The sequence below is a fragment of the Chrysemys picta genome, chromosome 2 (genome assembly GCF_011386835.1).
Source record: "Chrysemys picta bellii isolate R12L10 chromosome 2, ASM1138683v2, whole genome shotgun sequence".
Lineage (NCBI taxonomy): Eukaryota > Metazoa > Chordata > Testudines > Emydidae > Chrysemys > Chrysemys picta.
In genome coordinates, this window is record NC_088792.1 from 204,510,733 (window position 1) to 204,537,216 (window position 26,484).

Below are 26,484 nucleotides of genomic sequence, written 5' to 3' on the forward strand. Positions count from 1 at the left end.
AGTAAGAGTCAACATGGATTTGTCAAGAACAAAGCATGTCAAAATAGCCTAATATCCTACTTTGACAGGGCAGCAAGCCTTGTGGATGGGGAGAAGCAGTAGATGTGATAGTATCAAAAGCCTTACTAAAGTTGAGATATGTCACACAAACAAACCAGAGAAATACAGCCTAGATGAACCTACTTTAAAAGTGGGTGCACAATTGGTTGGAAAACCATACTCAGAGAATAATCATCAATGATTCACAATCGAGCTGGAAGGGTATATTGAATAGGGTCCCTCAGGGATCTGTCCTGGGTCCAGTTCTATTCAATATCCTCATAAATTATTTGGATCAAGACGTATAGAATACACGTTTAAAGTTTGCAGATGATATCAAGCCGGACTGGGTTGCAAGCACTTTGGAGGACAGGATTAGAATTCAAAATGATCTTGACAAACTGGAGAAATGGTCTGAAATAAACAGGATGAAATTCAATAAGAACAAATGCAAAGTACTACACTTAGGCCTGGTCTACACTAGGCGTTTATGTCGAAGTTAGCGCCGTTACATCGAATTAACCCTGCACCCGTCCACACTGCGATGCTATTTAGTTCGACATAGAGGTCTCTTTAATTCGACTTCTGTACTCCTCCCCGACGAGGGGAGTAGCACTAAATTCGACATGGCCATGTCGAATTAGGCTAGGTGTGGATGGAAATCGACGCTAATAGCTCCGGGAGCTATCCCACAGTGCACCACTCTGTTGACGCTCTGGACAGCAGTGCGAGCTCGTATGCTCTGACCAGCCACACAGGAAAAGCCCCGGGAAAATTTGAATTGGAATTCCTTTTCCTGTCTGGCCAGTTTGAATCTCATTTCCTGTCTGGACATCGTGGCGAGCACAGCAGCACTGGCAACGATGCAGAGCTCTCCAGCAGTGATGGCCGTGCAGTCTGTGAATAGAAAGAGGGCCCCAGCATGGACTGATCGGGAAGTCTTGGATCTCATCGCTGTGTGGGGCGATGAGTCCGTGCTTTCCGAGCTGCAATCCAAAAGACGGAATGCAAAGATCTACGAGAAGATCTCTAAAGACATGGCAGAGAGAGGATACAGCCGGGATGCAACGCAGTGCCGCGTGAAAATCAAGGAGCTGAGACAAGGCTACCAGAAGACCAAAGAGGCAAACGGACGCTCCGGATCCCATCCCCAGACATCCCGTTTCTATGAGGCACTGCATTCCATCCTCGGTGCGGCCGCCACCACTACCCCACCAGTGACCGTGGACTCTGAGGATGGGGTAGTGTCCACGGCCGGTTCCTCGGACATGTTAGGGGACGTGGAAGATGAGGAAGGAGATGAGGAGGGCGAGGCAGTCGGCAGCGCTCACAACGCTGATTTCCCCGACAGCCAGGATCTCTTCATCACCCTTACAGAGATCCCCTACGAAGCGTCCCCAGCCGTTACCCCGGACACAGAATCTGGTGAAGGATCAGCCAGTAAGTGTTGTAAACATCTAAACATTTATTTTTAACAAAACAGGAATATTAACAATTTAAAGAATGGGTTGTTCATGATTAGTGTGCCCTATGCGCTTAACGGTTTAGTCATGGGCAGTGCAAGTTTTGAAAAAAAATCTAGCAATGTCCGGTTTTCAGTGATTGTCCTGCACAAGCCGCTCTACTGTTTATTCCCTGCTACTGCAGCTACAGTAAAATGCGGTCTATATGTCCGGGGATAGAGCAGTAGTCCTCCTGGGATATCTCCACGAAGCTCTCCTGGAGGTAACTTGAAAGCCGTTCCATGAGGTTCCTGGGGAGAGCGGCCTTATTGGGTCCTCCGAAGTACGATACGTTGCCGCGCCACGAGACTATCACGTACTCGGGAATCATTGCTCTGCATAGCAGGGCGGCATACGGCCCTGGTCTTTGGAGGCTTTCCCGGAGCATTCTCTGTCTGTCGCTCTCAGAGATCCTCATCAGGGTGATGTCGCCCATGGTGACCTGCTTTTAATTAGGTAGGGGAATGTTAGTGTTGGGACTGCTTTCCCGCTCCTTGACAGAACTGTAACCGCTGGTTTTTAGCCACGCGGTGGAGGCGGGAGAGGGGCAGCCGAAAGGGATCGTTCCCGGGGACAGCCGCGAGGGGGTGGGACAGGGGCAGAGTTCCCGCTTGCCGGATTGCTGGCTGCAGGAACTGACATAGCTTTAAATGTGAAATGAGGCCAGTGGTAATCTAAAAGTTTTAAACTGCCACAAGTGTACGGCTTACCATGTCTGCCTGCAACAGAAATTCCGTTGTGCTGCCCCGCTTCTCAAATGTGCTGTGCAAGACCCCAGGCACTGAATGCGAAGGCCGAAAATTCGACCTTGTGCTGAGTGCGCATGTGATAGGTGCTGTGCATGGTCTTGTTCACAGAGAAAGACTATGTTCTTTGTTCACAACTACATTTTTCTTTCTGAGGAATTCACTCCCTTTTTCCCATTTCCACAGCCCCATCTGTGACTGTCTCACAACCTAGCCTGGAATCACACTCCCAGAGGCTAGCGCGGATTAGGCGTAGGAAGAGGAGGACACGGGAGGACATGTTCTCTGAGCTTATGGCCTGTTCCCAAGCCCAGGCAGCACAGCAGACCCAGTGGCGGGAGAACTTGACCCGAATGCACCAAGCCAACATGGATCGGGAGGAGAGGTGGCGGCAGGAAGACCAGCAGGCGACTCAAATGCTGCTTGGACTACTGAGGGAGCAAACGGACACGCTCCGGCGCCTTGTGGATGTTCTGCAGGAACGGAGGCAGGAGGACAGAGCCCCGCTGCAGTCCATCTATAACCGCCCTCCCCTGCCACCAAGTCCCATACCCACCTCACCCAAAGTGCAAAGAAGGAGAGGCGGCAGAGTCCCTGCTAACTCTCACTCCACCCCTGCAGAGAGCTCTAGTAGCAGAAGGCTCTCATTTCCCAAAATTTGAACAGTTCTTTCCTTCCCGCCTGACACAAGCCCCCGTCCAAGTTTCACCTCCCAATGCCATGTGTAGTTGATAATAAAAAATATGTTTCTGTAAACTACTGTTTCAATCATGTTCTTTTGGAGGAGGATGGGAAAGGGGGTTGGTAATTGGACAGGACAGTCACCTTTGGCAGGGTACATAGTCGGGGGCAGGCACAGCAGCAGGGCACATACACAGTGCAGTGATGCAGTGACTAGTTACCCTGGTTAGTCTGGGAGGTTGTTTTCATGTTATGTGGTGGGGGGTGGGTTGCTCTGTGACTTTGTGGCAGGGGAGGGCAGTTACAGATCTTAAGCGGCGGTCCTTAGGCAGGATCACAGAGCCACACAGCAGGGGATCTGTAACCGTCCTCCCCCTGCCACAAAGTCACATAGACCCCCCCCATACACACAGTCCCGATCAGGAGGGGTGACAGGCTCCGTTGAAACAACCATCCCACTGCAGCGGAGCCTGTCAATCCTTGAGTTTAGAAGCTGCATTCGCGTCACTACACTACACCCGCTCCGCACCACAGTCTGCGTCCCAGTTTTAAAAAATTCCCGCGAAAACAGTATTAAAGAAAACGGTGTGCTTTAACAAAGTTGAACTATTTTTATTTCGCAACGTGTGTTGGAAGGGGGGTGAAGGGGGTATGTAACTGGATAAGATAGTCAACATTACCTGGGTAAAGAAACGGGGGCAGGTTTAGCTTCTCAGTACACAAACTTTAAAGTCACAGGTTACCCTGCTCACTGAGGAACTTTGCTTTCAAAGCCTCCCGGATGCACAGCGCGTCCCGCTGGTCTCTTCTAATCGCCCGGCTGTCTGGCTGTGAGTAATCAGCAGCCAGGCTATTTTCCTCAACCTCCCACCCCGCCATAAAGGTCTCCCCCTTGCTCTCACAGAGATTGTGGAGCACACAGCAAGCTGTTATAACAATGGGGATATTGGTTTCGCTGAGATCACAGCGAGTCAGTAAGCTTCTCCATCTCCCCTTGAGACGGCCAAAAGCACACTCCACCACCATTCTGCACTTGCTCAGCCGGTAGTTGAAGAGTTCTTTTTCAGTGTCCAGGGTGCCAGTATAGGGCTTCATGAGCCAGGGCATTAGCGGGTAGGCTGGGTCCCCGAGGATGACTATAGGCATCTCCACATCCCCAACAGTTATTTTGTGGTCCGGGAAGTAAATACCTTGTTGCAGCCGTCTAAACAGACCAGAGTTCCTGAAAACACGAGCGTCATGAACCTTGCCCGGCCATCCCACGTAGATGTTGGTAAAACGTCCCCTGTGGTCCACCAGTGCTTGCAGCACCATGGAAAAGTAGCCCTTTCGGTTAATGTACTGGGTGGCCTGGTGGTCCGGTGCCAGGATAGGGATGTGAGTTCCATCTATGGCCCCACCGCAGTTTGGGAATCCCATCGCTGCGAAGCCATCTATGATCGCCTCCACGTTTCCCAGGGTCACTACCTTTGGCAGCAGTACATCAACGATTGCCTTGGCTACTTGCATCACAACAACCCCCACGGTAGATTTGCCCACCCCAAACTGGTTCGCGACTGACCGGTAGCTGTCTGGCGTTGCAAGCTTCCAGAGGGCTATGGCCACTCGCTTCTGTACACTCAGTGCAGCTCGCAACCGGGTGTCACTGCGCTTCAGGGCAGGGGACAGCAACTCACAAAGTTCAAGGAAAGTTCCCTTCCGCATGCGAAAGTTTCGCAGCCACTGGGATTCATCCCAGACCTGCAGCACTATGCGGTCCCACCACTCAGTGCTTGTTTCCCGTGCCCAGAATCGCCGTTCCACGGCATCAACATGACCCATTGCCACCGCGATGTCCTCGGCGCTGGGTCCCCTGCTTTCTGACAGGTCCGTGCTACTCTCAGACTTCAGGACATCACCGCGGTGCCGTAGCCTCCTTGCCTGACTTTTCTGCATCTGCCTCAGGGAAACCTGTATGATAAGCTGCGAGGCGTTGAGAGCGGCCACAACTGCAGCGATGGTCGCAGCGTGCTCCATGCTCGCAGTGCTGTGGCGTCCGCGCTGTCAATGACTGGAAAAGTGCGCGAAATGATTTCCCGCCGGCGCTTTCAGGGAGGGAGGGCAGGAGTGATGGACGGATGACGACAGTTACCCAAAAGCACCCTCGACACATTTTGTTACCCAGAAGGCATTGCCGGCTACACCCAGAATTCCAATGGGCAGAGGGGACTGCGGGAACTGTGGGATAGCTGACCACAGTGCACCGCTTCGAATGTCGACGCTTTCACCATTAGTGTGGACGCACAAAGTCGAATTACTGTCCTTAGTGTGGACACACACGTTCGAATTTGCAATATCGATTACAAAAATTCGATGCAAGTAAAATCGAACTACTCTCGTAGTGTAGACAAGGCCTTAGGAAGGTATAATCAATTACACAAATATAAAATAGGAAATGACTGACTAAAAAGGAGTACTTCAGAAAGGGATCTGGGGGTTATAGTGTATCATAAACTAAATACGAGTCAAAATGTAATAGTGTTGCAAAAAAGCAAACATCATTCTGGGATGTATTAACATGAGTGTTGTAAACTAGACACAAGAAGTAATTCTTCCACTCATCTCTGTACTGATAAGGCCTCAACTGGAGTATTTTGTCCAGTTATGGGCACCACACTTTGGGAAAGATGTGAATAAATTGGAGAAAGTCCAGAGGAGAGCAACAGAAGTGATTAAAGGTATAGAAAACAAGATTTAAAAAATTGGGTTTGTTTATTTTGGAAAAGAGAAGACTGAGAGGGGACATGATAACAGTCTTCAAGTATGTAAAGGGTTGTTATTAAAGAAGACGGTGATAAATTGTTCTCCTTGACCACTGAGGACAGGACAAGAAGTAATGGGCTTAAACTGCAGCAAGGGAGATTTTGGCAAGACATTAGGGAAAACATCCTAATTGTAAGGGTAGTTAAGCACTGGAACAAATTACCTAGGGAGATCGTGGAATCTCCATCATTGGAGGTTTTTAAGAACAGGTTAGACAAACACCTCTCAGGGATGGTGTACATATTACAGTAACTCCTCACTTTAAGTCATCCCGGTTAACGTTGTTTCGTTGTTATGTTGCTGATCAATTAGGGAACATGTTCATTTAAAGTTGTGCAATGCTCCACTCTTACGTTGTTTGGCTGCCTGCTTTCTCCACAGCTGGCAGCCTCCCTATGCCCCTCCCCCTCCCCACAGCGCCTCCCGCCTGCCGGCAGACCCCGCAGATCAGCGCCTTCCCTCCTCCTCCCCACCCTGCCCACGGCAATCAGCTGGCTTGCGGTGTTTCAGGGGCAGGAGGGAGGAGCGAGGACTCTGCGTGCAGGCTCTCCCTCCCCTGCCTCCTGCTGGAAGCAATCAGCTGGCTTGCGGCATTTAGAAGGGAGGGGAGGGAGGGGGAGGAGCGAGGATTCAGCGTGGGAAGTAAAGGGGAAGGAGGTGCGGAGGGGAAAAGAGGCAGATCAAGAATGGGGGCTTGGGGGAAGGGGGGAGAGTAGGCGGGCCGAGGGTTGAGCCCTCCGCCCCTGGTGCTTGCAGAGTAGGGGAAGCTGCCGCTGCTGTGCAAGGTGCTTCTCCTAGCCTACAGCACCTTCAGCCTCCTTGCCTGCCTCATCTCCAGTGCCAGTGGTCTGTGCCTGTGTAGGGTAAGGCGGGGGCACCTCCCAACTATAGTACTGTACTGTATGTACAGTATGTTGGTAAACACACAGCACGTGCACACTACTCCCCCCCAATGTAGTATTAAATTGCTTGTTTAAAATGTATATAATGCCTTTTGTCTGGCAAAAAAAAATGTCCCTGGAACCTAACCCCCCCTATTTACATTAATTCTTATGGGGAAATTGGATTCGCTTAACATCATTTCACTTAAAGTTGCATTTTTCAGGAACAAACTACAAGGTTACGTGAGAAGTTACTGTACTTAGTCCTGCCTTGAGTGCAGGGGACTGGACTAGATGACTTACAGGGGTCTCTTCCAGTTCTACAATTCTATGATTCTATGATCATAACAAGGTGTAAAATAATTACAGAAATGTAGGGCTGGAAGAAGTCATCAAGTCCAGCCCCCTAAGCTGAAGAAGAACCAAGTAAACCTAGACTATCCCTGACAGGTGTTTTTCCAACCTGTTCTTAAAAACCTCCAAATATGACATCCCCTTGGAAACCTATTCCAGAGCTTAACTATAGTTAGACAGTTTTCCCTAATATTTAACTCAAATCTTCCTTGCTGCAGATTTAGCCGATTACTTCTTGGCCTACCTTCAGTGGGCATGGAGAAGCATAGATCACAGTCCTCTTCAATATATGAAAACTGTTATCAGGTCCCTCCTCAGTGTTCTTTTCTCAAGATTAAACATGCCCAGTTCTTTCAACCATTCCTCACAGGTCTGGTTTTCTAAACCTTTTATCATCAACTTTAGTTGCTCTCCTCTGAATTCCCTTCAATTTGTCCATATCTTTCCTAAAATGTGGGGCCTAGAATTGGGCACAGGACTACAGCTGAGTATATCTGTGCTGAGTAGAGCAGGACAATTACCTCTCGTTTCTTACATATAACACTTGGTTGATATGACCCAATAATACAACAATATTAGCCTTTTTTGCAACTGCATCACGTTATTGGCTCATATTCAATTTGTAATCCACTATAACCCCCTGATTCTTTTCAGCGGTACTACCACCCATCCAGTTATTCCCATTTTGTAGTTGTGCATTTTTCCTTCCAAAGTGAAGTACTTTGCACTTACCTTTATTGAATTTCATTTTGTTGAATTCAGTCCAATTCTTCCATTTCTCCCAAGGTAATTCTGAATTCTAATCCTATCCTGGAAAGTGCTTGCAATCCTTCCCAACTTGGTGTCATCTGAAAATTTTATAAGCATACTCTTCGCTTCATTATTCAATTCACCTTATAGTAATTTAATGTACACCATATTTCCCTAGATTGCTTATGGGAATGTAACAAGGGACTGTGTCAAAAGCCTTACTAAAAATCAAGATACATCAGATCTACTGGTTCCCCCCATCCATTAGACCAAGGATCGGCAACCTTTGGCACGCAGCCCGTCAGGGTAAGCACTCTGGTGGGCTGAGTTGGTTTGTTTACCTGCCACGTCCGCAGGTTTGACTGGTCGCGGCGCCCGCTGGCCGCGGTTCGCTGCTCCAGGCCAATGGGGGGCGGCGGGAAGTGGCGGCCAGCTCATTCCTCGGCCCGCATCGCTTCCCGCAGCCCCCATTGGCCTGAGCGGTGAACCATAAAGAATAAAGAGATAAACGAGACCTGGGATTTTGCTGGTGGACCCTGTGCCTATAAGGAGAAGGGGAGGCCTGAAGTCTTCAGAGACTGAGGTCCTGTACCCCACTCACAAAGGGGAGGGCTAGAGGATTCAGAAGTGAGCTGAGGACTAGGCTGAGGGATTCACCCCACATTATTGATAATATGTATGCCCTATAAGCATGTACTTTACCCTGTGAAATGCCTGGTATGTGAAATGGGTGAGTATATAGTGCCCCTACCCAGGGCGAAGTTAATAAAGTTGTGACATGTCACTTCAAATCCATTCCAGTGGCCACCTTTCATTTACTTGCACTTCCCAGGCACCACAATTGTTTAACAAATGTTCAAGCTGTAACGTGAAGTCAAAGAGTCAAAGTGAAGACTGGCAACTTCTTTAATTTATCCCACTGGGCTTGTTGTATTGCACTTTGTGGTACATACTTAAACACCCTTCAGCACACACATTAATAGATAATGTGCCAATATCCTCATGTACCAATATGGTGTCTCATGCTATTGTGCCAGCTACACATGACTACGCAATCAATTAAACTAAAGAGCTTTACGGCATTTTTGGTGATGATGAAGAATGGGTGTTTAGCTGAACACTGAGGGCAGGGTTGGCGCATGAAACTCTGGTAATTTATAGTGAAAACTAATAGCCTTTGTTAGTAACGAACCTTCTTTGAATCATTGAAGGCTCTAATATAATTGAAATAAAATTATTTCTTTTATCTAACCTTGTATACAATTGGCTCTCACTTACAACTGATAGCCATGCCCAGTAACAAATAAAAAAAATACAAAATATTATATGAGTGCTAACTATCTTCAGAGTTCAGGACAAAGATTAATGGATGATTCCTCACAACATATCTGTGGGGGATATACAGTGAACACCTTTAAAAACTGATGCTTACTTCAGTGTTTGTGATATTCCATATAATTAGAATGGGAAGTACATTAACTGCTGCGGTAAATTAACCACCACTGTAGGTGATACATGTCTGATTTCTCATGGAGCCCCAGATATCATTATTAGGTAATATTATTATTTTCATTTCAGAGAGAGGGTAACTGAGATATTGAGAGGTTACGTGTCAAAAACAGACCCAGCAGGAGAACTTAGGAATGAGTTTGGGCTCTTAGACTATGCCAGCTCCTCGCTGTATTGTAACAGGTCCAGGACTCTCTGCTGAATATATTTAACAGAATTGATACAGGATTTCCTTGTAAGCTTTCTCTGTTTATTCTGGTAAGATGGCTTTCATGATTTTCTGACTCAGCAGGCCAGATAGCTAGTGACCACTCTTTGACCCAGGGGCGGCTCTATGTTCTTTGCCGCCCCAAGCGCGGCAGTCAGGCAGCCTTCAGCGGCATGCCTGCGGGAGGTCCGCCGGTCCCGCGCCTTCGGTGTACCTGCCGCCGAATTGTCGCCGAAGCCGCGGGACCGACGGACCTCCCACAGGCATGCCACCGAAGGCAGCCTAACTGCCGCCCTCACAGCGACCGGCAGTTACCGCCTCAGGCACGCGCTTGGTGCACTGGTGCCTGGAGCCGCCCCTGCTTTGACCACTCTGTGCCATGCTGCTGAGGGGATCTATCTTTAAGGTTAGCATAATTAGCCATAAGACAATTGCCCCAGTGTAGAATGGGGGGGGGGGGGGGGGAGGAAATTTCTGCCAATACAGAGCCAGATGAGATGCTATCCCCAATCCTAGTGCTGGTGTATGGGGTGTGGTTGGAGCAAAGTGGACATGGCCAGGGCATCCCTCTACCTCATCCACTTGGGTCTGCTAAAATACAACTTAGAGTAGACTTCAGGGTGCTCTGACTTAAGCCAGGAGAGGGAACTGACTCAGTACGCAACTTTTTTTTTTTTTTTTTTTTTTGCGCTTCGGCAGTTTGGGTGGGAGGCTGAGTGCTTCGGTGAGGCAGGGGGTGCGTGCTCAAAATTTTTTTACCGATAGGGGTGCGTGATTAAAAAAGTTTGGAGACCACTGCTCTAGCCTCTCTTTCTCTACTGGGTCCAATGCCAGACTCTGAGCACTGTGGCTTCCTTCTCAAAGGCACCTCCAAATGTCTTACACAGCTCTGACAGAAAATACATCAATGGAATTACATCTGTTTACACACGCTGACGCGCTGGCCCAGAATTTATATGATCTGAATGGAGAAAGCGGGCTACATCCAATAGAGAAACAGTCTTTCTATAGGCCACATGTGACTAAAGGAGGATTGTGCTCTGAAAAAGGATATTCAGAAGGAGTCCCCTGATGGCTATGCTCTTCCCTGGATCTGGATATTCAGCGGGAACCTGCTGCAGGTGGTATATCACCCCCCTCTGGAGCCAGAGACTCAGAGAGAGGCCACTTCCATTCCTGCTCTCCTCAAATATCCCGATAATGAGTATTATTTTGTTCTGACTGACTTCACACCAAAGGTTTTTATGTGACCAGAAAAGAAGTACAGATACACTTAGATTGAAAATTTGTTTTCCTTCAAAAACAAGGGCATTATCTCTATCAGGAATGGAGAGGCACTCAGATACATACAATATAAAGAGACAGATTAGACAGATAAATAAGAAATAAATTGACTCTTCCTTTCAACACTTATGTCAGAATGAAACATGCATTTGAGAGGAAACTATATTCTAACTGGATAGGAAGCTCTTGCTGCTCGAATATCATAAATGAGAGAAAACAACTTGAGTATAGCCACATTTAAACACTGCATCACTTTAAGCACATGCTATTAGCACATACTAGCATAAGAAAAGCACTATTTCAACAGAATGAAATTAAAAGAAAAGCATCATAAAGATGTTATTCATGGAGTAGAGTTCTACATTTAGTCTCAACAGATGGAATAATTTGGATGTATTGGCTCTGGTCATGCTACTTCCTGTCTGTGGTATATCCAGACGGAGTAGGCAAAAATCACTCCTGTGCTATAGTCACAACAAATAAATAAGGCCTAATAAATACCCATAGCTACCACGAGCCAAGAAGTTCCTATTCATAAAGTATGTTTATTTCTAGGCTTTTCTCCAGCACACTCTGCCCCGGTACGTTATTATGCAACAGATTGAATGCATCCTGTTCCTTACTGTGTTACTTGTTTTCAGTACAGGGTGTTGATTGTGGTGCTACATTGGTGTCTGCAACATCCTCCATCTGATTTATTTTGTTTTGTTTGCTTTTTGTTACTCATCTGCTGACATCTATCTCCACAACAACAAAAAGTATTAAAAATTCACTTTCCACTTGGCTGGCATGAGTATACGGACACACTTGCTGCAAAAATCCCATTTATGCAACTGGTCTTCAAGCGATTAACAGTTTTGCAGGCAATGAAAAAAAACTCTCTTTGAAACCACACTGCAGTCTCACTGTATCACCAAATGTTCGGAATGTCTGCAAAGTGAAGCAAGGTGTTTCGCAAACAAAAGGCATAAGGAATGGGGTTCAGTTGAGTTGGAAGCTGAGATATAGCTGCTTGATATCAGAAATAGCCTTTTAATTGCCAGCTGAATAATGAGTGTAAATATCACGTGAACATGAATTCACTGACAGCTGTCAAGAGAAAAATAGTTGACGTCAAAACAAACCAGTACTACAAAATTGCCATGGTAGGTTGCTTTTCTTAATAAGAAGCTGTTTTAGCTGGAGTCAGCTTTTCTCCAATTTAATTGGTCTTTTCAGAAAGAAAGCCAGTTTGCTAAAAGTAAACTATCGGAGAACTAGCTGAATGCTAGCTTCTTATGCAGTTCTGTTTTATTTACCTTACTCTTAGATCTGACATAATCTTAAATGTGAGAATAACATATCTGATTTTAAACAACGATTTTTTAACAAATAATGGCTGCACTTAGGCTGAATAAAATGAAGCAGATTGCAGCTGCCTTCATATTTAATAGTTAGGTGCGAATAGGGTGACCAGATGTCCCGATTTTATAGGGACAGTCCTGGTTTTGGGGTCTTTTTCTTACATAGGCTCCTATTACCCCCACACACACACACACCCACTGTCCCGATTTTTCACACTTGCTGTCTGGTCACCCTAGGTGCGAAGGTCAGATACTATGGGTCTCAGCACACAATGCTTTATCATGACTCAAATGATCTTTTATTGGATCAAAGTGGAGCATTACATGTCAGGACTAATAGCATCTGCAGGCCACATCTCCATATACAAAAAGTTGAGTGGGGAGCAAAGTGCTTCTCTGTAGAAGTTTGTGAGTCACACTTGGCTAAAAGGTTGCACTTCTGAGCAGGAGAATCGAGATTCTTGAGTTCTGTTTTTGGATGTGCCACTGATGTACATAAATATGTACATTACTACTTATCTACAGTAACTCACATGGGCTTTGTGAAGCTTAATTCATTTTGAAATCCTTAATGAAATTTGCTATAAGCAGCAGTTCTCAAACTTCACTGCACCCCGACCCCCTTCTGACAATAAAAATTTACTACACAACCCCAGAAGTGGGGGACTGAATCCTGAGCCCTGCCATCCCAAGGGCTTCAGCCCCGGGCAAGGGGCCTGTAACCTGAGCCCCGCCCCCCAGGGCTAAAGCTCTCGTGGTTCAACTTCAGCCTCAGGAGGTGGGGCTTGGGCTTTGGCTTTGGCCCTGCATGGTGGGGCTTGGACCCCAGGCAGTGGGGCTCGGTCTTTGGCCCTGGCAAGTCTAACACCAGCCCTGGCAACTGGGGTGGCAACCCATTTTGGGGTCCCAACTCACAGTTTGAGAACCGCTGTGCTATAGAAATGCAATCTTTTATGACGCCACATCATATTATTTGTGGAAATGAAACCATTGGTCAGTGCACCTCTGCTTTTAACCTCACTAATAGGATACTCAACAATGAAGTGAACATTGCATTTCCTGAATACAACTACATATAGCAACATCACCACTAACTTCAGGATAACTGAAGGGATTACAGATTAGTCCGCTTTACTTTTCCCAGCACAGGGTAATGCCCACTTTATTATGTCTTCATTGTTAACTCATTTACCACCTGTAAGTTTCACAGGAGGCTGTCCTATTATTCTAGAGGTAAAGTATAAACAATTCATAGAAACCACAGCGATGTGAGAATACCATTTGGTTTTGCATTCTAACACACTGCCCTGATGTTCAGAAAGCCTTAGAGACCCTGTTCAGTATAAAATATCGGTATTCACATTCACATTTCTGGCAGAGTTTACTTCGAAATTATGGGTTGGTTTAATGCTATAAAGGAAGACAACAGCTGCTGCTGCCACAATGAAGGGGAGCAAAAATTCCAGCTGTGGATATGTTGTCTTCTCTTACAATTATAACACCAAAAGAGAGATTCCACATGGCTGTGGAGTATACAGATGCAATGTGCAAAATCACATAGATTTAGATATTTTACTTTCTTTAGAAAAAATACTAGATGCTCAACATACTCATTCCCACCAACAAAAAAATATCCATAGAATAATTAATAAAAGCTTGTGTAATTTCTTTTTTCTATTTATGAATCAACCCCTAATTTCAATCTCCTCTGATTCTGGTATAACATTTATTTTTAGCTTCCAAGATGAAAAGCTGACATGCTTTGCAAAGAGACATTGAAAAGAAATCAGGCAGAGGAAAATTCTTATAGATATTAGATATAAGCATAAAATTGCCATCTGCATACAAGCTCCCAAATGCAAATAGAAAAAAAAATGTTGCTAAATTTATGTATTTCACTGGTAAATTAGCTACTGTACGAAATTCTCAGACATCCATAATATTATAACTGAGTTGGCACTCCACCTTGCAACACCTCATTGCCTTGCACTGGTCTATGTTACATAAAATAATCATGACCTTTGGGCTACAGGTCCTAGTTTCACACCACGCCAACCTATTCACAGCAACAATGTCAGTCAGTTGACCTGCAGTGTGGATGTGCATGGGTTGAGCCAGGCCACAGTGATCTGAAGAAGAGGAAGAAAGGTTTAAGCTCTCTCTCCTCCCACAGCATATCTGTACTCCTGAATCACCAGGAATTTTAAACCATATATAAGAGGACTGTTGGCCCCTTCCTAAAATTCAACGGGTGGAGGGAGAGGGGGGAGTTTGGTTGGCTTTCTCCCAGTACCAAAAGGAAGGGGAAGGGTCGATGGGAAATCAGGACTCTGAGACTGACAGTCCCCAGGAACAATGGGGAGAGGCCAATGCTCCAGGTCAGTCTCATTGACAAGGGTGGACAGGCTAATCAGGGAGTCAGGAGGCCAGGGTGGGTCCCATACTCTGGGTGAGCTGGAATTGCCTGGGATCAAGTGGGGCCGAGCTAGGGAGAGAGCAGGGGCCCAAGCTGAGCTGGGAAGCAGAACCATGCCAGCCAAAGGGGTCAGAAAAGCAGGTCAGAGCTGGGAGCAGAGTCACAGAAGCAGCCTGGAGAGCAGACCGGTGCTGGGAGGAGAGCTGTAGCAACCAGAGCTAGAGAAGCAGCCCAGGGAGCTGGAGGCAGAGCAGCAGTGCTGAGACAGAGTGGAGCTGGAGCAGTCTGGAGCCAGGTGTGGTGAGCAGCTGGGAAAGCGAGGTGGACTCTGAGCAGCTGACCCAGTGCAGGGAAATGCCCCCAGCCAAGACGCCTTGCAGGCCAGACTTGGAGGGAGATCGTAACCCCGACAGGGTGAAGGTGACGCTGGGAAGAAGCCTATGGGCGTGTGGCCACCGCCAGAGCAAGTGTCCGACCTGCAGCATCCCTGCAGCACAGCCAGGGCCTGAGAAGGAGGCCTGGGACATGTGAGGAACAGACTGAACTTCCCTCGCATTCCAGAGATGGCTGGTTGTGATGTCTCCGTGCCACAGAGCAATAAAGAGACTTTTTTTCTTATTTTTTTTAATTGGTTGCTGTTTAATAAATTGTATTTGCTTTGAACTGTATGTAGTGATCAGTGGGTCAGGGAAGTGTCCAGTGCAGAGAGAGCACCCTGGAGTGGGGACACCCTAGCCCCTGTCCTAAGTGACCACTAGACAGTTGGGGGTCGAGCCCCCCAGGAATCCTGGGCCCAGGCTTGTTGGGGTTCCGAGGACTCTGCCACATGGGAGAGTGGAAGGGGAGCCCTTGAGGTCAGGCAGGCCTCCGGGTAAAGCAGGGGTTCTCAAACTGGGGATCGGGACCCCTCAGTGGTCGCAAGGTCATTACATGGAGGGTTGCGAGCTGTCAACTTCCATCCCAAACCCCTCTTGCCTCCAGCTTTTATAATGGTGTTAAATATATTAAAACAATATGTTTAACTTATTGGGAGGGGGGTTGCACCCAGAGGCTTGCGACGTGAAAGGGGTCACCAGTAAAAAAAAGTTTGAGACCCACTGGGGTAAAGGAAGTAGGAGCGAGGACTCAGATCCTTTCACTAGCCCACTTCACCAGGGCAGTGTATAAGCCAGGAAAGTTCCCCACAATAGCAAGACCATTCCCCTGCTTACACATAGGATATTGGCTAATTATTTCCTGGGTTTAAGAGTCCAGTTCTGGGAGAGAAGTTTTCTGGCCCGGGAACAGGGTCAGATGGAAACTTTTACTTTCAGTAAGTTTCAACTGGATCTGCCTTCCCTTAGTAGGCATCTCCTCCATGTCCCTGATATTTCCTCTTACTGTGCTCTGATTCCCAGGACTTCAAGATACCAACATGTTTGTTAGACTGGGAATCAGCAGGAGAAGAGAGCAGGAAGGCAGATTAGAGGCTGAAAGGAAAGGCCTGGGCTCCCGAGTGGGTCTGTGCAGGAAAGTGGAGTCAGCATATAGGAGACAGTGAGAGGGCACTGCAGGAAGGGCTCACACCTCCAAATAATGGTATGGTCCATAATGAACAGGATTGTAGCGGAGTGGTCACCCTGCTCCTGCCCTGAGGGGGTTAAAGCAGCCCTGGAGAGGGCTGTGGCGGAGAAATGTGAGGCTGATCGGGGGAAGCAGCCACAAGTGGGTCGACGCCCCAATCAGGCCACAGCTGGTCCTATAAGACGACTGAGGGCCAGAGACTGAGAGACTCTCTCTTGCCTCTTAGAGAGAGAGAGAGAGAGAAGGACTTGGCTGCCTGGGAAGCTGAGGAGGATACCTAGGGTGGAACAGTCCTGGGAAAGGGCAGAGGGAGCTGGGGAGCTCCAGCCTAGCTAAGCCCCAGGCTGCAGGCCGAGTTAAGGGCCCACAAGGGTACTAGGGCTGCAGAGGGGCAGCCCTGGAATAGGTAGAGGCAGCTGGTCCAACCCCCCTTGCCGATGATGAGTGGTTGACAGACTGCTGTCTGCCCCAATGAGTGGGGGCTAGATGGTGACTGGCAGTAGCCACTGAGGCAAGGTGGGGGTAGGTGGTTCCCCTGACTGGGGAGACCCAGATTGTGGGTTGCTGCTGGGGGCAGAACCCTGATGTAGAGGGGCAGCAGGGTCTGGTAGGGACATGGGGGCCAGCGGCAGGCGAGACAGCGGCCTGCAGAGGGCGCTCTGGGCTGGAAGAGCTAATTCCCAGGACGACCAGCAGGAGGTGCCACGCCGGTGAGTCGTCGCCACGCCACAAGGATATTTAGGCCGGTGCTATTGCCAACTTTCAGACATTAATAGCTTGCCATCTTTAATTTCTCATGTGTATATGTTGTTACAAAGGCTTCTTACAGGGAAGCTGGCAAAATTTATTGCATATGCCATATGCCTTAATATATAATTATTAAAAAGCAGAATTAAAATCCAATTACAATCCAATCCATGAGGGAATTCCAAAGTTTCATCTTACAGTTGTAAGTGTTGAGTTTAAAAAGTGCAGTTTAAAGGAATGAGCGGCTTGTTTTCCAGAATTACAAATAAGCAAAATGCCTAAACTAAAAACAGCCACAACAACAACAAAGAAAGAACAGAATGATTGTTCAAAGGTGAAGCTGTAGTAGGTCAAACTTCTTCCTAGAGCAAAATTTTATGGCTCAGTCATAAACCCTTGAAAAAACAGGATTTAGAATGGAAGTGCTGACATAATGTTAACTACAATGGCATGAACAGCCTTGCTATAATTACATATGATAATGATGTTATTTGAGGGACTGAATCAACCCTGTTAATGTTGAAAAGCTGGTGAATACAGGCTAATGATGAACTTTTTAACATAACAAAAGTTTATTTAGATGTCATTCAAGAAAGTTTCAGATTCTAATGCTTAAGCTTGATAAAAAGATGCAACTCACCATAGGGGGGGAAAAAAGGAGATACTTATCACCTACAAGTTCTTCAGATAAAAATCTAAGGAGGGTTATTGTACCATATGGACAGCATACACAAACACTCATCTTCAGAGTCACAGAGTACAGTTTGTAAAAGAGGAATAGGGATGTACAATACCCCACATTAGTGTCCTTGCACTTCATTTCCTTCTGGATTGAACATCAAATTATGTAAAAATAGACTAGAATTCTTTTCTGATGTGACTAAGGATCTCAGTTTTGATCTACATACAACTGCATTAATAATAGATTAAGGGCTGGTATCAAAGCAAAATCACACATTCCAAAAGAAAGAAACTACAAAGTGCAGCTGCCAAGTCACTTTTGCTAGATGGAGCAAAGTTACATATCTGAACTTCTAGAGCTTTGGCCTTTCTATTTAACCTGGCCTTGACATCTGACTGCCTGGGGATGGTCTGTGTACACATGACACAAAACTGGCACATGTGTAACTTTGTCCCCCTCACAGCCACGGACAGAACAAAAAGTTATTTTATAACGGGGATAACCAGCATTCTAGGACACAGAGTGACAAAACAGGTGCTTTTGGAGAAGTGAGTGTGGCCAAGATTCTGTGAACATTTTATTGGTAAGTAAAGGGCCAGCAGTACCTAAAAGTGGTACATGAATCCAGCTCCTTGGGGATTATTCAGAGTTAGGTGAATGATGACTCTTAAAAATGTACAAATCCTGGATAATCACTGGACTGTTTCTTGTTGCTGTGTAAATCTATCTTTCGTCCTGTGTGTGTGTCCTGCACGGCTCTTGCTTGGTCATTCAATGTTTAAAAACAGCTATTTTGGCCTATTTGGTGCAAGACCTCTATTTTGAAGCTCTAAGGCCAGAATAAGCAATAAAGAGAAGCACTGTATGGTAATTTCCCTCAATGAGGCAAAGTAATGCTGCTAAAGATGACTGTAATATCTGTAAAGTGGAAATTTCTCAAAGAAATAGACCACCAGTTATTGAAAACTGTATTGAAACCAAGCGTCTGGGAGCTTATAAAAGAATTGGTGAAAGGGTTAACCAAAGAGTACAGTGTACACAGAATTTTGCTCTTTTCACAAACAGGCAGGGCTGTATAAGTACTTATGGAGGAGTATACAGTCCAGAGGTCCTGTAGCATGAATACTTTGGAGGCCAGTATGACTAAAAAGAAATGATGGTAGATGATAATTAGTTAATTTTGATTGGGAGCTTTTGACAACTAATCCGAAGGCTTGAAACACAAAAGGACTATTTCTTCTGCAATTTTTTGCCCTAGCTACACCAACATATATGAATATTCTGGCCCACAAATAATAGGTGATGAAAGATAGCAGAAATACAGAACAAGATGACACAACCTTTTCTTGGACCACTAAAGATTAAAAAAAGGGGGGGGGAGGCATTGTAAGCTCTACTGGGCAAGGATAGTACCTTGCATTGTCTAAAACATTTAGGGCAGCAATTTTAAAAAAATAATAATACATTTCTACGGGAAATACAATGAACCGACCAAATCCAACTATGCTGGTGGCAGATTGCCAGAGACAGAGTCCACATGATTCCCTGAGCTAATGCCTCAAACACAGTGAAAGTTTTTGTTGACTATAAATAATATAATTTGGAGTTCTTTGCCAAGGTTAAAACAAGCCTCTGAGGTGGAAGGGTGCCAGAGTTTGGGCTGCAGCCCAAGCCCGGAAGTCTACATCGCAATTAAACAGCCCCGCAGCCTGAGTCCCCTCCGCCCTCCCCCCGCCAGTGAGTCAGCTGGCACAGGACAGCTGCAAGTGTCCTATTGCAGTGGAGAGGTACCTTGAGAGAGAGAGAGAGAAGCTCCTGGTTGATTGAGAATAGATTGGCCATGTAAAGTAATGTTTTGTTGTTGTTTCTAAACTCAAGCCACCTACACAGAGAAATAGGGCTCTCTAAGAACTGGTTTGTTAAAGTATGCGTGACAAGGCAGAGTGCCTCAGAATATTTGCTTTAATTTAATTTAAAATTATCTGTTGACACTATGAAAATTAAGCAGATTTCCTACTGAAATCTGAAAAGTGATATAGTTCACAGACATTAAACATAGAAACAAAATGAACACAGAGGCTATTACTTTTTTAAAATATAATTTTTAGATTAGTAAAATTATTGTTTTACTAAGCAAATTCACATTCATATCAGACAATTCCACCAAAACTGGATTCATCACTTCCATATTACTAAGTGCACAAAGGCTCAGTAATCGCCTTTTCAAGATGCTAAATGAGTGTAGAAATCATTATGGCTGAAAGGAAGGGATGGGAAAATGTGATGAAGGCCTTGGCTACACTTGGGGATTAACAGCGCTGCCGTGGCAGCGCTGTGAAGCGCAAGTGTAGTTGCGCAGCCAGCGCTGCGAGAGCTCTCTCGCAGCGCTGCAAGTACTCCACCTCTCCGAGGGGAATAGCTTACAGCGCTGCGAGTGAGCGTGCAGCGCTGATTACACTGGCGCTTTACAGTGCTGCACTCGGGGGGAGCGTTTTCACACCCCTGAGCGCAGCAAGTTGCAGCGCTGTACAGCGTCAGTGTAGCCAAGGCCGAAAAGTCATTCTAAAATGAAGGGTAGGTGAGCCTAATAAAAACCTCCTGCTTCTTAGCTCTGTCCATTGTAAGGGTTGTTGCAAGACTGCAGGAAATATGCACCCATCTTCAAATACAAGCAGATCTCTAACACTTGGCAAGAGGAGTTGTATGTTTACAGCATTTCCTTATACTGAAAAGTCTCTCTCAAGAGTTTCTGCAGGCCAAACCAAACAGGTTAAACTTTTCCTACATTTATTCCTTATGGAACAGTACTTCACAGTACTGCTACACATACACTTTATTTCCATTGTCTAAGCCAGACTTTTTACTGTATGCTTTTCTGTTCTTCACAGTAAGAGTTTTGCTGATCTTCTGAGAACAATTTTGCTGGAATAGTCAATTTGTTTATAAGTGAGACAGAGTATTGCAAATTGTGCAGTATTCTAAAGCATTCTATGGGTTTGCTTGGTGTTTTAGCAGTACCACATGTGGAGCTAATGTAAAAAATGAGTTCTTTTCTTTTGATGCGTTATGTAGGGGGATGGGAGCAATATGATTAGTGTGATCAACTCTTGACACAAGGAAGGGCAGAATAATTTCTAGCAACCTGCTCTGGATGATACCAGGAGTGACTTCACTGGGCTTCAGGAAACATCTCATTCAGACATTTTCTGGGAGCTCTATTGTGATACCACAGAGGGGAGAAACAGGGGAAAACTGAACAATATTCAGGTCCCAGGAACCCCCCAAGAGGAAAAATCAACAAATTAAAGTGTACTAAACAATTTTTTTAACCCGCTGGAATGGCATAGAGATTAAAAACAGCTACCACAGATTAAATGTGATAGAAAATAGCATCAGACAAATCTGTTTGTCAAAAAATATAGAAATGGTGCTGAATTTGGTAGGATAATGGTGACAAAAGCAATGGGACTGGATTAGATACTAGAAAATACATTAAAAGAACGGGGTAAATATGCAGCAGTATTTTATTCTACATTAAGATGCCTTCATCCATAATCTGAATGGCAGCTATAATCATGGCCTATAGCCGGAAGTGAAAGATATGACTAATCAAGAGCAGCTTGTCTTGGAGTGCTTGTAGTGGATAATAACCTTTTATTTACTGTTGAGGTTAATTTCTCTTTCTGTGGGTCATTTGATCTCATTTGCTTGACTTGCCGCAGGTCTTTCTCTAATCATAGCAAAATCTTTTATAAGTAATGCCTATGTGAATGTAGCTAATTTCATACGACTTTTTCCATCTTAATTTCATCTCATGGCTATTTGATTTATTCAAATCTGATAGCAAATTAACAGCCTGTAAATGGTATACTACATTTAATGTCTTTATTTATGCACATGTGAACAAGACAGTAGGTTAAATTATTATGGTATTCATTATTATACTTATATCTAAGGTGCCCACCACTGATTTGGGTTTCAATAATCCATCTAGCACTTATATAGCACTTTATATGTTCAAAGTGTACAAACATAAAGGGTCACATTATAACTGCTCCTGGTGGGGGGAAAATATATATAGAACCTCTCTCCTCTAATGCTCTCATGAAGGATGCAGCTATAATAATGCAGTCAGTGCGCTTTAGTGCAAAGGGGGTGTACCAGCTAGAAGTACTGTATTGAAAACCTCCTATAAAGAGGTGGCAAAGTAGCCAGTGCTGGATGGAACACAAGCTGTATCTCTCCTAAAGGTTTAGCAAGGGCTACTAGCAAGTGCATAGTGTCCCTGGAAGCACTTCTAACTATTTCTGCCCTAAGTATGTATAATGTCTCCATGTGCTATTGTTCAGGCGGTGTTCATCTTTTCTTGCCTCCCAACACGACTGGAACTAGGAATCTAAACCGAGTCATAAGGGCCTACTTTTCAGAAGTACTGAGCACCCTCAACCCCAGCGAAAGTCAATGGGAACTTACGGACGCTCAGCACTTCAGAAAATCAGGCTCTAATTAATCCTCACAAGACTCCTTTATGGTGGGGTATTATCAACATTGTACGGATGAGGAAACAGACACTAAGTGGGTAAGTGATCTTGTCAGGGAGCAAGTGGCAGAACCAGAAATGAACCTAGAAGTGCTGCTTCTTCCTCTCATGCTTTTCTGTAAGCTCGCTTGAAAAGCAATGGATATTATGAGATAGATCTCCTATACCATGAAGAAACCCAGGGAAGAGGATCAGAGAGACCAGTAAACTCCAAAAGGACAACCCTGGAGGATTATTAAGTGATCATCCACTCAGGTGCAAGGGGTCTTGGGGGAGTGTGGAGACTGCAGAAAATCTGAACCCTCTAGAAAGCAGGGATCCTATGGGACAGCTGTAGTCCCACAGAAGCAGGGGTGTCCAGAGAAAGGTCTGGCTTTCTCTCTTTCAGCTACTGGCTAATTTCTCCTGTGGCTGCATAGTAGTAGTCATGGAGAGATCCAAAGGGAATTAAAAGCTGCTTCAAGCAACGTTAACTCCCAGTCAGGTATCCTGGGGTCCCAAGGAGGGGGAACAATGCTGTGGAAGTGAGTTTCTGCCCAACCCTTTCTGTCAGATCAGCATACTCTCTGCCTGCAGAAGGAAAGGGTACAATCTAGCTGTGGATGATTTTTAATGTTTAAATATAGGGAATAAAAGCAATGTTAACTTACACAATAAAATCAAATGTACATCCTGCTCATACACAATCTGCAACCATATTTGTTTGTATAAAATGCAGTATATCAGGAAATTCATTGCATACCCCAAAACGGTGATTTATTAATGCTCTGCTGTGCTGAAAGGAAATTCAGAGTCCCCCAGACCTTAATCTTACATCATTTGCTTTTTGGAGAGCCCCAGCAATTCTATCCAATTGACAGTATCATTAATATCTGACTCCATTTTACAGTGGACTATACACACTATATGTCTGCTGCTAAATTAGCACGGAACGGATTGATTCCTGTATTTTAACCTTCAGTAACTAGCAAGGGAAAAGCAAGTACAAGAATACGCAGCAGACTGGACGGGACAGTACATAGTTAAACTTGTTTTGCATATTAGGTGAATAAGAAAAGTAGAAACCATTACTCTCTGCCTGTGAAGCAACTCCCAAGGCTTCTACAGGGACAGCCATAAAATGTAAGTCTTGCAATACTAATTATATCCTGTTAGAAACCAGTGTAAATTAGGCTTCCAAATACTTCTTGTTTCAGTATGGCTGAGCCACACTAACTTGGGCCCAGATACTGTAAGGTGCTGAGTAGCCTTGATCCCCAACTAAAGTTAATGGGCATTCAAAGCACTTAGCACCTTTCTGGAAATACTTTAGCATGGTGCAGGAATGTGCCCTTGTTTTGGATATTTTTAGGTAATCACATCTAAGCTCTCCTGCTCAATTTGTTTTACTCATTTGAGCTAGGTTTTAATACTCCAAGATTTTAAGGCAGTAAAGCTTTCCTTTGTCTAGTCAAATTATTGGATGTAAATATGACATTTCCTTTTAAGGATACGATTTTAGGCAGCATGCTGACCTTACTGGGGGGGGAAATACGCACACACACTCAATCTCATCATCATCAGCCTGTGATTCAAAGCCATCCTACACTAAACAACTGAAGCAGCATGTTCTGTTGAACCTTTGTCTAGAAATGTATATGGGTTCTCCATTATTTTCTAAATGAGCCAGCACTCATCAACTTTAGCTATGAAATTTTTCTTAAGAACAAATATTATTTTCTACTTTTAGACTGTGCATCATTGAAAAGTCAAATAATAATGATGCTTATAAATTAATTAATCTCAAGTATGGCATAACAACTATAATCAGCTATAAATCCTTTTGCCCTATTTGCATTTATTGAATTTGCCTTAATTATGCTGCTGCCTAATTATGAAGCTCAATCTAGAGAAGAACTCACAAAACCCAATGGTGCAGAAAGCAGAAGACAGTTATTCCACTTCATGGATTTACAGCTTTGGAATCTTACCAAAAAGTAGTTGGAACCGACTATTTGTGAGGCCATTAACATGTAAACAGTGTCAGATGGAAAACACATGACAATGACCTACCATCCTAATGAAAAGTGATATTGAGTTTACTAATTCAGATAAGGGTACACAGATTGCCTTTTCTCCGAAGCGCAAAGGACTGTCACTGAAACAAATGCATGGCCCTTGTTGCAATTAATTTGATTCTTGTTCTTTTAAAGCTTTACTTGTAGATTTAATTAAAGCTTTCACACAACAGGCACATTCAGGAAGTATTTGGGTTTAATGCCTTTCTCTTGAATAAAAGAAAATAACAAAGGTTATGATTCAAATAATAACAGGCAATCATAATATGCAAAGTTATTCTTAATAGGTGGGCATTGTTTTCCTCTAACAGAAGTAAACATATTACAGGACTCTTGATTGTACTTGTTATAGTTAATGTTTCATCAGAGCTTTCATTATAACCTGTATTTCAGTGGCTTAAACTGAAAAACTCTCCTTTTTGGAGCCAAAATTGTCCATGATTGGTTTCAACTTAGAGGTGAACATCTTTGAAAATATGAGCAAAGTTCCTTTAACTGCTTTCAGTGGGCAAAGATGGAAAAAATATAAACCCACCTTTTCCCACTAAGAAAATTTTATGGTTTTAGCTCATAAATACCATAGCTCAAAATTCCCTTAACTTTAACATATGAAATGTTCCGATAAGGTAATACTCTCTGAGGACTATTCCTTCGACCAATTTGAAGGGGGGAAAAATTAAAGTAAGTCACAGAATAAGGGAGGGATTTTCAAAACTGCTCGGTGCTGCCCTTCTCTGACTGAAGTCAATGGGAGTTTTACAATTTACTTCAATGAGAGCAGAGTTAGGGCAATGTGAATGCTTTTTGATAATCCCACCGTAAGAGTTTGAGAACTCAAGTTCTCCACATGAGCAGTTATCCTTTTTCTAACAGCACAGTTACAGGACTAACTGCAAGCACCTTCCAGGACTGGGACAGATTTATGCAATCTGATCTCCACTAACAGCCCCTATTAATCCATGCAGAATCCAAATGCAGCTAAGGGACACGACACAGGGGTCACTCTGCTGAATGGATAACTAATATAACTGTAGAAAGTGTTCATTGTAGAAAACTTTCCCCCAGGTGGATTTCAAAATACATATAGATTCTGTACTAAAATATTTATTTCCTTAAAAAGCTCATAAGTTGTACATGAGGGAACCTCTCTCCTGCAAAGCATATCAGTTCTCTAAGCACCTGTAAGTTTCTTAGACCTGTTAACCCAGGACACTTTTCTCCTCTAAAAATCAACAGAGAAATTAAAACACAAAAACATATGTTAATGTCACATTACAGGAATGTTCACCGTACAAATTTACTGTTCAAATTTCAGGCCATCTATGAGCTAAGGTTCCCACAGTAATATTGACGGCAATATTGAATTCTGAACATTCCTTTTAATAAGACTCTGAGCTGCTAATACTTATGCATGTGAACAGACCTATTAAGTTCAACAGAATTTTTCCTGTATGTAAAAGTTACTTGTGTGTTTCAGTGCTGGTGTGACTGGGCGACATACATTTACAATAAATATTATGCTGTTACATATGTACCTAAAAATGTACAGAATGGGCAACGTGGCTAAGTTAACTTCCCTGTGAGAATATTGAACTTTTTCAACTCCTAACCGTTGAGGGCCAGATCCTAGGAGGAGTTTGGGAATGACATTAGCCAGAGAGGTTGTGGGGCAAAAGCTTGTTACGTAAGGATTCCCCGATGCTGCTCCTGTGCCACACTTGCTTGCTTTCCATATCCCAAAAAGGAAGCAAGGCTTTGGGGGAAGGGGAGAATCATGGGGTTTCTCTGCGGCTGACTTGCCCTCATACAGTTATTGCAGCGGGGCCCAATTTAGAGCAGCGCTGACAGTACTCTAACTGAGAAACAAACAAACCAGTCCTTTGCTGAGTGGATGGGTCCTTTGCTGAGTGGATATTAGCCAGACTCAAGATGTAGCCTGACGTGCTTACATTAGTAAATAATGTTGCGAAATTATTTGCAAATGCCCTCTCTAAAAGATCCTTACTGATCATGCACTGCTTACTTTGCTACATTTGTAAAATTCTATGTTAATTATCACCATGTTAGTGTCCCCAAATAATACCCCAAATGTTTGATTCCTACAGAAGCAGCTGGAGTATACTTTGAATTCGTAAGTTTTCTTCATGAATAGGTGAATACACTGCATTTATGTTGCTGCTTTTTGCCACAAACATTTGAATTGTTGTATTGTCTAAACTGACGATAATGCATGTTAAAATATTTATAGATATCTACAGATTTATAGATGTTATGGTTTTAACTCATAAATACCATGGCTTCCCTTAACTTTAACATATGAAATGTTCCTATAAAGTATTATTCTCTGAGGACTATTCCTTCTACCAATTTGAAGGGGGGT

At 44.5% G+C, this 26,484-nt stretch overlaps 2 protein-coding genes across 15 annotated transcripts in view; one reads left to right on the plus strand and one right to left on the minus strand.

Annotated features, from left to right (window-relative positions):
• Positions 1-26,484, minus strand: part of PTPRM (protein tyrosine phosphatase receptor type M) — a 712,166-nt gene that overhangs the window by 181,189 nt on the left and 504,493 nt on the right. The window lies entirely within an intron of this gene.
• LOC135981685 (uncharacterized) lies at positions 754-3,043 on the plus strand. Its single transcript, XM_065585260.1, has 2 exons — positions 754-1,479; positions 2,474-3,043. The coding sequence occupies exons 1-2, from the start codon at positions 903-905 to the stop codon at positions 2,947-2,949; spliced, it is 1,053 nt and encodes a 350-aa protein (XP_065441332.1). The 5' UTR covers positions 754-902; the 3' UTR covers positions 2,950-3,043.